Source organism: Canis lupus, chromosome 30, assembly GCF_011100685.1.
Source record: "Canis lupus familiaris isolate Mischka breed German Shepherd chromosome 30, alternate assembly UU_Cfam_GSD_1.0, whole genome shotgun sequence".
NCBI classification, from domain to species: domain Eukaryota; kingdom Metazoa; phylum Chordata; class Mammalia; order Carnivora; family Canidae; genus Canis; species Canis lupus.
In genome coordinates, this window is record NC_049251.1 from 31,829,255 (window position 1) to 31,843,097 (window position 13,843).

The following is a 13,843-nucleotide window of genomic DNA, read 5'->3' on the forward strand; positions in this document are numbered from 1 at the left end:
GCCTGGGTGGCTCAGTGGTTTAGCGCCACCTTCAGCCCAAGGCATGATCCTGGAGACCCAGGATCGAGTCCCACGTCGGGCTCCCTGCATGGAGCCTGCTTCTCCCTCTGCCTGTGTCTCTGCTTCTCTCTGTGTGTGTCTCTCATGAATACATAAATAAAATCTTTAAAAAAAAATCTATTTTAATATTAAGCTGAATTAACACAAGCACATTGTTCAGACAAGGAGCAAGGAGATGTGTGGTGGTGTAAGGGAGAATAAATTACAAAATAAAAACAGATTTAAATAAATGACTCAAATGTGGACTTTCAAGGACAACAGGAAACAGGAAAAAGAAAATTCTAGTGTCAGAAATAAGCAATTTTGTACATGCCCACAAACATAAAACAAGGCATAAGTTTAGGGGATCTGGAAAGATGTGGGAAGAGAAACTGTACCTGTTAATTTTCAATTATTAAAAATGACAGGGAGGGGCAGCCCCGGTGGCACAGCAGTTTAGCGCTACCTGCAGCCCAGGGCGTGATCCTGGAGACCCTGGATCGAATCCCACGTCAGGCTCTCTGCATGGAGCCTGCTTCTCCCTCTGCCTGTGTCTCTGCCTCTCTCTCTCTCTCTGTCTCAATAAGTAAATAACATCTTTAAAAAAAAAAAAATGACAGGGAGAAAAATCAGCCTTTTTATCCTATTCTCTGGCAGGGTTTTATTCCCAAAGGTAACATTTTGGAAAAATTCTAAGCAAGCCAGAATATAAAAAGAGATTTCTTAATTTCATTAAAAAAAAAAAATAGGTTTCACGAAATGATTACTTATATCCTATCTATGTACTTTCATTCACATTGGTTGTCTCTTAGAATGTCTTTTGCAACAACTGATATCTTCTCAATGCCATGTCCCTACTGATAGTCTCATTACAAGCCCAGGACCTTTCTTATTTCTTCCTTATGGAGCAAGTGACATGTGAAAGTTCATGATGCCAACACAGTCTTTTGAATTTTGAATCTTTGAAACAGAAATAATCTCCCTCATCTCCTAAATATCACAGCACCAGTACATTTTAAAAATATTTATGACATTCCACTTGGCAATTCAATTGTTCATATCCGTGTTTATCTCTTGCACTAGACTATAAGGTTTTGGTGGGCCAAAACCTGTCTTGTCTTAATAGGTCCCACAGCAGCTAGCACAGGTGTACTTGGAAGGAGAGAAGTTGAAAAGAAGAGCAGAGGAAGGGAAGAAACAGAAGGTCCAGAGTAAAGTGAAGAGCTACCCCAGGGGTGGGGGTGGGAGGTAGTGGTGGTATTCTGGGTCTGTTTTTGGTTTCACATAAAATAGGACATAAAGACAGGGCTGACATGCCCTCTAAAGTTCCTGGGACTTCAGCCTTAGGATAGGAGAAATTCAAAATAAGGAACATAAACTTTAACTATTTATGAGTAGAAGTCAAATCTTTTTTTGGCTGTGGACAAAGGATAAGAGATTGGTGAAATGACTAAGATTTAAGGTAGAAATCTCTATCTTTATCTATAAGAAATAAAAACAATATTTGAAAAGTCCTAACACATGTGGTAAAGCAAAAAAAAAAAAAAATGGATTTGGTTAATAGTAAGACCACACCAATGGGTTTTGCACAAATCTTTTCAAACAGCTGAGGAAAAAATGTTTTTTGAATTTCACTTTGATTCTTCCCTGGATTAAAATATTCCCTCATTACTGAATCTAAATGTCATGTTTCTCCTGACACATAAATACTTACCATCCTCCTCAGGCAACTCTTCCGGGCTAAGTTCTACCAATTCAAAGCCATGTTTGATACACCATTCTTGAGCTTTTTGCCGGTTTACACCTAATGTGCAAAAGAGTCCTCATAAGTAAAAAATTTTAAAAATAGAATATTGCTGCAATACTCTCCACAAATCTCGATGTTACCCCTGATGTAAGTTATTCTAAAGGCATCCAAAATAAATAGGAAAAAAATGATTTCTTGAACCCAAAGTGTCCATTCTCAAAAGTAAAATGTAAATATTACAAGATTCCAAACAGAAGTAGCTGAAAATACTTCCATAAAGTAATATAATCACAGGAGATATACTCTTCTATGAAAACAAAAGTATTTTATTTACCAAGGGACAGCAATTGTATGTACCAATCACAGTCTCATTGGCGTGCCTTACCATTTTCACACACTCTGTCACAGACCAAGATCATGACTTCAGGTAACCATGCTTCTGCCAGCGGAAGCCATGAAGAAACACTATCAAGACCAGATTTCTAGAGGGAGGGAAAACAAACATACAAACACAACCAGAAGAAGAGACAATTAAGAGAACTCATGGGAAAAGCAGGGGGAAAAAAGAAAGCACCAAATAACTTCTTACTCAAGGTCCTGGGCTAACCAAATCTTACTTGTGTGCTGTCAAAGTAAATCACAAATGCTTGTACAGACTCCGCGATTTCTGCAGTGACGAGATATTTGTTTGGCACCACACATAGATTGATATCTGCTGAATAGTATTTATTATCAATGGTCCAGGGATAAAACCTCACAGCATCATCGGCAGTCACTTCCACAATAAGATCCTCTGCTCCAAGGATATCTAAACAAAGGACACAACATTATCATGGAAAATGCAAAACTGATACACATACCAGATGGGGCACCTGGGTGGCTCGACTGGTTGGGTGTCCAGACTCTTAATTTTGGCTCAGGTTATGATCTCATGAGTCGTGGGGTTGAGTCCCACATCAGGCTCCTCACTTAGTGGGGAGTCTGCTTGAAGATTCTCTCCCTCTGCCCTTTCCCCCACTCACACTCTCTCTCAAATGAATGGGTAAATCTTAAAAAAAAATATATATATATACACCACATTAATATGGTACTTCGGCTACTTTTCTTTGTGTAAGGATTTCAAAAGGCCTCCCATTTATCAGGGCATTTTCTTCTCTATCATTTGATTAGAAAAGTAATAGTGACATAATTTAACTCATTGGCTTTTGTTCTTTAAGAACACAAAAATTACTGTGGCTAGATTACATAGGAGACAAAACAGTCATCTACCTAAACACCCATAAAGAGCAAGCAAAAGAGATTAACAGCTTACATTTATTTTATTGCTTACGTATTCATGTGAGATGGAAGGTTACAAGAATCTTCAAGAATCTGTACCTATTCTGTCCTTATTGCAAGTTACAAAGAAGGTAGCAGTAAGACTAAACCATTAATAAAATAAAAGCTACCCATCTTCCTTGGGCCAAATGCTTACACATTAATTCATAAAAGAATGGATACTGATAAATGACCCCTATTCCATTTACATTCAGCCTTGTTCAAATTCTTTGAAGGCCAACTCCAATTTTTGTTTGCTAAAGACACTTTGGGCATAATTTAAATACATAATAGCCAAGCACATTTAATTATTTACAATATAACTAAATCTTTCAGAAACCCATGTGCAGCATGGCTATAACTAACAAAATTCTTACAGTAAAGGCCAAGTCAGTGATGAACAAATACAGACGAGGTCATGGAACCACTGAAGCAGTCTGCTTCCATAATGCCATAAAATATTCAGAAGTGGAAAAACATTAGAAATTGTTCTAACCTAAACTCCCATCTCTCACATTCATACCCACAACCTCTGTTTTATACAGATGTGGAAAGTAAGCTTAGAGAAGTAAAATAACATGCCACTAAAATTGGGTTATTATAAAAATATATGGCAAAATGGCCACAAATTCCTTTTTGATGCTAACAAAGATGAACATATAAAATATCCCTCGAACTCACAATTAACAAGATGCAAAAAACTAGAAGCTAAACTTTCAATTCCAGAGCTAAGATTATATACTTGGAGCACTGCCATAGTTTCTGTTCAACAAAAAGATATGAGGAAATTATTTAGTCTAAAAGACTGCTCGAAATAATGTATAATAACATATAAAGTGTGTATGTGCACATATGCACGCTTTTTCATTGGTAAACTTCCATCATGTGGTTACTAGGAAGAACTAGTCTGAAAACAAAACCCCCTTTTTTAATTAAAATAGAAAAAGTAGATTTAAAATAAATTTAAGACGACATTTGACATATGGCACATTGTGAAACTAACTTTCCAAAATTTTCACCACAACCAGAACTGTTACTTTTAAATTACCATGAGGTCTGTGCCAATATTTGAAAATCTGAATTTATCTTGTCTCTTTAAGAAATCAAGCACTTCTTGCTGCTTAATTTCTACCTAAAGTTATCTTTTATTAATTATCAATCAATTCCACAGCAACCAGCTGCAATGTCCTTCATGTAGCATCATGACAAGTTCAGATAGGAAATAGCAGGAAGAACAGATAAAGCATGACAAAGATTCTTTTTTCATGTAAATGTCTCACGGGGGAAAAAAAAAAAAACCCTAGATCAAAGTCTATGTTGCATTCAAAGCTAATCTTCCAAACTTCAAGCAGGTGGCACAGCAATATGCCGATAAAAGCACATATGGAAGAAGGCAAACTAAACCAAGGGGAGTAGCAAAAAATGTATAAACTGATTTTTTTAAGGGTAGGAGGAGCCACCATATGGAATCAGTTTTCTTCATTCATAGGTAATTTTTTAAAATAACGAATTAACTGTTTTAAGTGGAGAAGCACAAAGGGTAAAATACTGAGTCCACATGTTGTTAAGGGGCAAAGTACAAGGAGCATGGGACGAGGACTCCTACCATCACCACAACCAATTCCTTATTATTTCCCAAACTCCAAGTGTTGTTAAGAAAATTGGAAGAAAATTTCAGTTACACTTTTTTGGAACCAGTGTCTTCAACTAACATGAAAAAATAAAATCAATTAAGGTGCCATCTTCTTACTCAACTGCAATTTAGGATATTTGAATCCATTAAGGATGGTTCAATTTATTAATCAATGTGTAGAACACAAGGCAGCAAACCAATGTGTGCTACTCAGAGCTCTTAAAATTTCAATTTTACACTCTCTCTGATTTTCAAATGATGAAGATATTTACTAAACACACAGAAAGAAGCAATTCCTCTTGTCCCTAAAACCTAGATGAGAACAGAACCACTAAGTTGGGAAAACAAATTTCACCTTTTAGTGTTTCCTAGCTGGCTGTGTGTGGTTTGTTCCTTACTCCTTGTGCTGACTAGAATTACTTGATAGCTCAATTTACTTATCAGATTCTTTTATTTTTAACATTTTATGTCTAATCAGATACTTTCGGCGAGGCTGCATATGGACTTTATTATCACATCTGTGCCATCTCCCAACTAGAAAAGAGTGAACAGTCTCATTCTTCTTGTCATCGATATCATAATGTAGAGTTTAATTTAAAAAATGTAAATGTCTACACTGAATATAGCTTTTCTCGCTCATCTCTATTTGGTTTCAAACGTCTAACACGTTTATTCTTTTCCAGATTAAAACAAAAATTGCTCAAACGCTTATGCACATGACGAAGAGTTTCTGGAGATCAGCCAGACGGTTTACTCATTTCACAGATGGGAAAACTGAGGGCCAAAAAAAAAAAAAGAAAAGAAAAAAAGAGAGAGAGAGAGAGAGAGAAGAAGCCACTTGCCTAAAGGAGAAGAACCTAAAACGAAATTCAGGCCACCAGCATTTTTTTCGTACTACCCAGTGATGCAGTGCATGTGGTATTTGGCATCTGAGCTAGATCACACTCAAGTGTCCAATGCTCACAGCTCACAAGCCAAAACCAACCTATGGGCCTACAGTATCACCTGTTCTTTTATGAAAACCAAAAATAAGAGCCAGAACAAGGGCACCAGGATATATGAGCCTGAAGCACAATTAACTCATTCAAAATCTATGTATGGCTTTTGGCCATTTATATGTCAAAAGTGAGTCACAGTGATCAAATGGTTGTTGTTTTTGTTTTTGCCAGACTTCCTAGAAAAACCGGCAATAGTCTCCCTTCTTTGCCTTCACTAAGCTGACTTTTGATGTAGTCAAAAAGATGCACAAGTAAAATCAAAAGTACCTCCTCCCTTCTCCTGGTGGATGTTGGCCTGTCTCATTCACACTGTTGGCAGCCACCTGGTGGAGCTGCAATACATCATTTTTAAAGAGACAAATACTAGATGATTAACTGCCAGTCTGTTACCACAAACTTGGTCTCACAGCTTAAAATAGTTAATCTGTAGTGTTTTCAGATGAGAAGTTAAATGTCAACCCAGTTCCAGTAGCAAGTATAAACCTTTCCCCCGGTTTTAAGTGCAAGTATAAATCTCTTTCCCTGTTTGAGAAACTGTTATACATAGCCATCAATTCTCCAGCAACTCCTATTTACTTCTCACTGCTTTCATGAACTTATTTCCCCTACAGTCCCACATGGCAAGTTAGTGACAAGCAAGATTCAAGAGAGTTGAAGAAAGCTGTATGCCAAGGAAGCATGTCAGCTCAGCCACTCCTTCATCCTCACACCCGCTTTGTGCTTCTTCTATCTGAATGTTGCTTCCCTCAGAGTGTAAATTTGGAAGGAGGCATCTAGCTTTCTTTAGTTCAGAATCAATAAGAGATGACAGGGATGCCTGGGTGGCTCAGTGGTTGAGCATCTGCCTTTGGCTCAGGGCTTGATCCCGGGGTCCTGGGATCAAGTCCTGTGCCCGGGTCCCCACAGGGAATCTGCTTCTCCCTCTGCCTAGGTCTCTGCCTCTCTCAGTGTGTCTCTCATGAATAAATAAAATCTTTTAAAAAAATAAGGAGTGATATTCTCTTTAGCATGAATGAGAAAGCAAACTGAAGTTCCAAGGTGAATTCCCATGACACTGAAAATATCCATCTTCAATCTCTCTCTCTCTCACAAACACACTACTCTTACCCCCTTACCTATCCACTCCAACCAAAAAAGACAAAACAAATCCATTCTATTGTTTGTGTGTTTTAAGTGGGTTCCAGTCGCCCCATGCAGGGCTTGAACTCATAACCCTGAAGTCAAGACCTGAGCATATGGGACACCTGGGTGGCTCAGTGGTTGAGTGTCTGCCTGCCTTCAGCTTAGAGCGTGATCCCAGGGTCCTGAGATCGAGTCCTGAATCAGGCTCCCTGTGAGGAGCCTGCTTCTCCCTCTGCCTATGTCTCTGGCCTCTCTTGTGTGTCTGTCATGAATAAATAGAATCTTTAAAAAAAAAAAAAAAAAAAAAAAAGACCTGAGCATAGATCAAGAGTCGATTGCTTAACCAACTAAGCCACCCCGGCACCCCAAAACAAGTCCATTCTAAACTAAGTGCATGGATACTGCTTTGGATTATTCCTGTCTTCTTCAGTAGTAGAATGAAGGACACTCTTGATACCAGAATTAATGTTCCCTTAACTAATCATGACATTCTTTGTAATGAGACATTGTCCAGTGGTTAAATCATATTTTCTATGTCCAGAGGGAAACAACAGCTGCCACTCAAAACCAAGATGATTCTTCCAGAAATCAGTACTCTTCTGGTTTTATTCTTTCTCACTGAACTGAAGCTGCCTATAGGGAGGTATCATAACCTCCCACCCCAGATACAAGTGTCTTTCATGGTATCCACTCTTCTGGGGACCCAAGATCCCTCTCTCTCCACTCTGCAGCTGGCAGTACTAGCCACAACAGAAAAAGCCATAATATACAGACGGCACAGACCTGGGGTGAGACAGACCTTCATCTGAATGCTGGCCCTCCGTGAGAATGACAAATTAACCTCTGTGTGTCTCATTTCCTCATGGTACAAGGGGACACACCTCTCAAATGGCTTCTTGCAGATTAACTGAAACCGTGCGTGAGAAGGCGCAGGCAGGCACTGGACACAGGGTGGCCCTCGGTAACGCTCTTCCCTCCTCCCCAGGTCAAGTGTTTGCACATGGACAAGAGGCTGAGTCAGAGATGCACTGAGGAGAGCTGGTAAGGGCAAGTGCAATTAGGAAATCACCACCTCCCTAAACCGTTCGGGCCCCTCCCTTCCCAAAATATGCCTTCTCAAATGTTGCTTTTCCATTGTTAAGGCACAGACCGAAACAGAAGAGAAAGCAATTAGGAAAATTATAGGAGGCAGCAGAGTCTGACGTCAGTTGAAGGGGAAAGTAGCCATTATGAGAGAAAAGAATGGAGTAAAATGTGATTTAGGAAAAAAACATGAAAGAGTTTTCATGAGCCAGCGACGAAAGGCAAAGAGAGACCTTTAAAAATCACAATGGCTCTGCACTGTTGCAACTCCTTACAATTTCACGGCCACGATTTCGTGAGAATGTCCTATGAGGTGGGTGCTGCTGTCAAATACTCTGTTATGAACCAACCGGACACAGTTATGAATGAACAGATTATTCCCCAAGTAGCAGGGGCAGAATTTACAGCTGCAACGTAAAGGGCCTTCCCAGCCCGTGTGATGCTGGAAGGTTCAGCGGCAACCTTAGGGGTCGGGACGTCGCACAGACAAATGGGCGCAGATTCCATCTGTGATTCTCGAAGTATCATCCCGCGGCCTCCTGGAGCAAGCAAGAGCAAGCAGACGCAGCATTAGCTTCCGTCTGAGCACAGCTGCCTGGGGCAGTATTAGGCGGCCGAGGGCAGACGGCCGGGTTAGGGCTGCACACCAGCCTCCACGAGAATGCAGCAGGTCTTGTTTGCTTACACCACTTGATTACCTCTTCCGCACGCGCTCCTCCTCTCTGGTCACACTCGGAAATTCACTTCTCCACACACTTGGGGGCTTTTTATGTCATGGTGGAAAAGTTCTCAAGTTGGGGCAGGGGGAATCTAACTCAGTCCTCCTCCTTTAACTGAGGTTCACTTTCTCCCAGTAACCATCTGGAATTGGTCACCACGGCTTCGTCTTAAAATAACTGGAGGGAGGGGATGGGAGAAAACATGGTCTGGCTTGCCCTCAGAAGACCTCACAACGCAGGGAGACAAACATGCCCGAAAGAACAGGAAGACGCTGGCCGAAAGGGGAGAGAGAATATGGAGAAGTGAGGGCCAAGGAGGAACCAGCCTCTGTGTTTTACGGGCTGCGTGCAAAGTTGGCTTTACCAATCCCACAGCACGTGGACACAGCACTGCTTTATCAGCCGCACAGCTCATGGACAATTCCTTCCCATATGGGGGGGAGGGACTTCTCTGAATTTAATTACTAATACTTATTGGTTCAAAATCAGTTCTAGATATACATCTAAAGCTGATTTTTTATGAGGGGGGTGATTTTGCCCCTCCAGGGGACACATCAATATCTGGAGACATTGCTGGGTAGTCACAAGTTGGGAGATGCTACTGGCAGCTAGTAGGCAGGGGCCAAGAGTGTTGCTAAACATCCTACAATGCACAGGATAGCACCTACACAACAAAGTGTCAACAGTGCTAAGGCTCAGAAACCCTGATCTTGTAGAACCTGTGGGACTGACCTGGCTGTATTTATGATACAAAATACAAGTTCTGGAATACAAAGTTGGTTTTATTCTTTCTCATAAAACATAGCTGTCACAACCTCCTAAAAATCTATCTCTGATAAAATCTATCTCTAGCGTCTTAGTTATTTTAACCATAAAAATTACTTGGCAATTAACCTTAGATGTTTTGAAAATAATTTATGAATGGTGTTTTTTTGGACAAAAGAATACGTAAGGCTAAATGGGACAATGATGAAATGAAACTACTTCCCATATTCAAATGTTAATTTTTCATAAATCAGCACTGAATAGTAAAACCTCACAAAAAACATCAATGCTCAGGATGACAACAGTACCTGCAGCAGATGCTAACTTATTCTAAAAGAAGGTAAACAAGTCTGACATGAATTTTCCAAAAACAGTAAGTTTAATGAGGAACACTTATTCTGTAGCCCATGTATTCAAATGTTGAAAATAAGCCTGACCCATTGGAGAACATCATAAAGCTAACACACCCAATGTCCCAGGACCTAAAAGTTCCTTCAAGAGGGGTAAAATGATTGGGCAACACATGGTCAAAGGATCATGGAAAAAGAATACAATGACAAATTAGACTTCACCAAAAATTTAAAACTTCGCATTTCAAAAGATACCATCAAGCTAACCAAAAGACAAGCCACAGAACAGGGGAAAATATGTGTATTATACATGTGACCTGTAACCAGAATACATAAAGTACTCTTAAAACTCATTAATAAGATGATGAAAAACCCAACTTAAAAATGTGCAAAAGATCTGAATGGACATTTCACCAAAGAAGGATACATGAATGGACTATACACACATGAAAAGATTCTCAACATCATTGTCATTAGGGAAGTGCAAATCAAAACCATAGTGAGATACTACTTCACACCCACTAGGTTCTAGGCTGTAATCAAAAATATAGATAATAGTAAATGTTGTCAAAGATGAGGAGAAACTGGAACCCCCATACATTGCTGATGGGAACATAAAATGGTGCAGCCACCGTGGAAAGCAGTTTCTTAAAATAGCACAGCAGTTTCTTTGAATCTCCATAACTGCATTACTCGTAATAGCCAAAAAATGGAAACAACCCAACCTCTATCAACTGATGAATGGATAAAATGTGGTATACCCATACAAAAGAATATGAAATACATGCTATAATATGGATGAATCTCAAAAACGTTAAGCTAAGTACAAGAAGGCGGACACAAGTGACTACATATTGTACGATTCCTTTTAAATAAAATGTCCACAAAAGGCAAATCTGTAAAGACAAAGTACATTAGTGGTTGCCTAGAGCTGGGGGTGGGAATGTGGCGTGACTGCAAATAGGCACAAGGTCTCTCCTTCTAGGATGATAGAAATGTTCTGCACCAAATATAAGTGGATTTTATCATATCTGCATTACATCCCAATAAAGCTGTTAAAAAAAAAAAAAATCACGGAGCCTGGAAGATAATGTCCTTATTTTACTGAGTAAGGAGGTGACTGAGGCACAGGATGTTTTAGCGACTCCAAGCAATGATGGCAAAGGTACAAATGCTTTGAGTATTTGTGGGAGGAAAGTTAACTTGCTTAAAATCAAAATCACCAGGTAAAGAATAGAACTCAGTGCTTGATTCACAAAAAGTCTTCCCCCCACATTATCCCCCCTGAATTCAGGCAGAATGATAATTTTATGTCAGCTGTTGATTACCAAATGATCATGCATTTTCTGCTCTGAGCATTAGGTTTTGGACTTTAATCCAAGAACGATAATACTTTCCCCATCTCTGAGCAGAGCCGACCTTCGGGTCAGTGTGGAAAATTAAACCTAAGTGGATGATTTGTTACTAAATCTGTAATATCATACGGGCTCACTGAGTCTCACATTAGTCCTCTCTGTCTTCACCTATGTCAATCTTGCTTTTTAGATGAGTAATTATTAGAGATGTATTTGTGATATCTGTGTGCACTGGCTAGGACAAATACAACGTCAAGTCCAGATTATCATTCTCACCAGACATATTCAAAACAATTTCGTAATTTAGCCTTTTAAAAAATGGCGCTTGATCAGATTTCATGATTTATAAAGCAGCACTATTTGTTGAGGAATTACACAGGACGAGTTGTTTAAACCAAACGGCCACTACATATTTTCTAGATGTTTTTACTTTTGCTGCAAAACAAGCAGTTGAATGTCCCAGAAGTAAAGATCTGAGTCTAGATATACTTAGACTCGTCCAGAATGATACAATGCTCTTTGTAGCATAAATGGTTCTGTGCGACATAGGTTAGTGCATAATATTTTTCCGCTGGTATTTCTCCTTGTACTCTCCACCCTCTTTATTGGAATGCCAGGAAGGCAAAGACGTTATAATCATTTCCCACATCAACAATAACCTCAACCAAAAAGTCCAATTCTCTAGTCCACAAGGAAACAAACTGGACATAGATAAAAGTGTCTTAATTGAATTACTGAACCTAACTAACAGTTCATCTAAGGCTCTAACTACCATGAAAGAAAAAGTGTACACTTAAGTGGAGCCAGAAAAGTTCTCCTCTTATAGTAAAATCCTTTACTATAATTTCTCTTATCCCTACCTCCACCTTGGATACACGCCATCCTGGCTGCCAAGAAGATCATCATGTTTCATGTATATGAAAGAACTAGAATTGCTTCTTGGCTCCTTAGTATTTATGGGCTGAACTACCTTGGAAGGTCACAACTTCTTGGAGCTTGAATTTCTCTCTCTCATACACATACACACACACACACACACACACACACACACACACAGAGGCATGATCATACTAGAAGATAACATGGGTACATTTTGTAGGTACCTTTGGGTCTGGAGAGAATATAAACTTGTGTTTAATCTTTTTCCTCCTGAGGTTGATGACTTAACCAACACCCCTCTTTTAATAAAGATAAAAATCTCCCCACTACTGTTAATTAAAAATTTAAAGATATATTAAGTATTATCACCATTACTAGTAGAAATCACTGCTTTTGTCTGACCACCTACCTAATCAGTCTGTGATGACAACCTCAGACTGTTCATGGAAGATCTTGTTAGCCCTATCTTTCTTTCTTTGAAGAAAATAAAGCCTTGGAAATATACAATCAAATCAAAGGCAGAGTCGTCCTACCACAACAAAATAAACAACTTTGCTTAAGCAGAAACTATAACTTATTCCCAGAGTAAAAGACTCCAGTCAAAATACTAAAGCAACTACAGAAAACGCAAATTTTAAAAACCCAAGCTCCTATCCCCTTCTGTTGCTGGGCAATGTTGGTCGGCTAGACTGTCCAATAAGCCCCTACCTTTGAAATAAGAATGCTCTCCCTAGCAAATTACTTTAAGATCCTTTTTAAGTATAGGGGTCTGATAGGCCAAGAAACAAACTCCCAGTCTTGAAGATGAATGAATGTCTCCCAAAGAAAATATGTCATAAATGATGGCTGGCTTTGCCTATGTAACTCCCTAAAGCCTAGTTTACCCATCATATAAATGAGCTATCTGGTTCTGCAGTTTTAGAAACCTAAGGATGGGAGCATTGTTTACATGGCTAAGTCCATCTAAGTTCCAAACACAAAAAGTCAAATTCCCTACTCCAAAAGTGGAGTGGCTACTGCAACTTTAAAATGCAACATGGGGCTGCCCAGGTGGCTCAGCAGTTTAGTGCCGCCTTCAGCCCGGGGCATGATCCTAGAGATCCAGGATCGAGTCCCATATCAGACTCCCTTCATGGAGCCTCCTTCTCCCTCTGCCTGTGTCTCTTCCTCTCTCTCTCTCTCTCTCTCTGTGTCTCTCATGAATAAATAAATAAAATCTTTTAAAAAATAAAATAAATAAAATGCAACATGGATGGATCTAGAAGGTATTATGCTAAGAGAAATAAGTCAGAGAAAGACAAATACTGTATGACTTCACTTCTGTGTGGAATCAGAAAAACAAAACAAAAGCATCAACAGACTCATAAATACAAGAACAAATTGGTGGTTGCCAGAGGGGAGGGGTTTGGGGAGATGGGTGAAATAGGTGAAGGAGATTAAGAAGCACAAACTCTCAGCTATAAAATAAATAAGTCACAGGGATAGAAAGTACAGCATAGGGAATAGAGGCGGTAATATTGCAATAATTTTTTATGGTGACAGATGGCAACTACACTATGGTGGTGAGCATTTCATAACGTTTATAATTGTCAGATCTCTGTCGTACACCTGAAACCTTAATAAATGTCAACTATATTTCAATTAAAAAGAAATTCTCAGTCCTGGGAAAATCAAGATAGTTGATTGTCCTAAAGGGAGGCCCAAATCTTCTTAGCTGGGCATAAGTCTTCCCATCTAAAATGAGGAGAAGAATGTATTTTGTTTAAAGGCCACCATTTCACCTCCCCCTAGTCCAGAGAGGTTTTTCTAGGACCAGGGCCCTACTTAACTCCAAAT

The 13,843-nt window shown here is 39.4% G+C and overlaps 1 protein-coding gene across 2 annotated transcripts in view; it reads right to left on the reverse strand.

Annotated features, from left to right (window-relative positions):
• Positions 1 to 13,843, reverse strand: part of AAGAB (alpha and gamma adaptin binding protein) — a 52,545-nt gene that overhangs the window by 32,520 nt on the left and 6,182 nt on the right. For both annotated transcript variants that reach the window (XM_038580789.1, XM_038580788.1), the window contains exons 2-4: positions 2,404 to 2,594; positions 2,172 to 2,268; positions 1,754 to 1,843 (exon numbers count right to left, since the gene is read on the reverse strand). In XM_038580789.1, the coding sequence (XP_038436717.1) occupies positions 1,754 to 1,843; positions 2,172 to 2,268; positions 2,404 to 2,594 (378 nt within the window). The remainder of the gene's footprint in view (positions 1 to 1,753; positions 1,844 to 2,171; positions 2,269 to 2,403; positions 2,595 to 13,843) is intronic.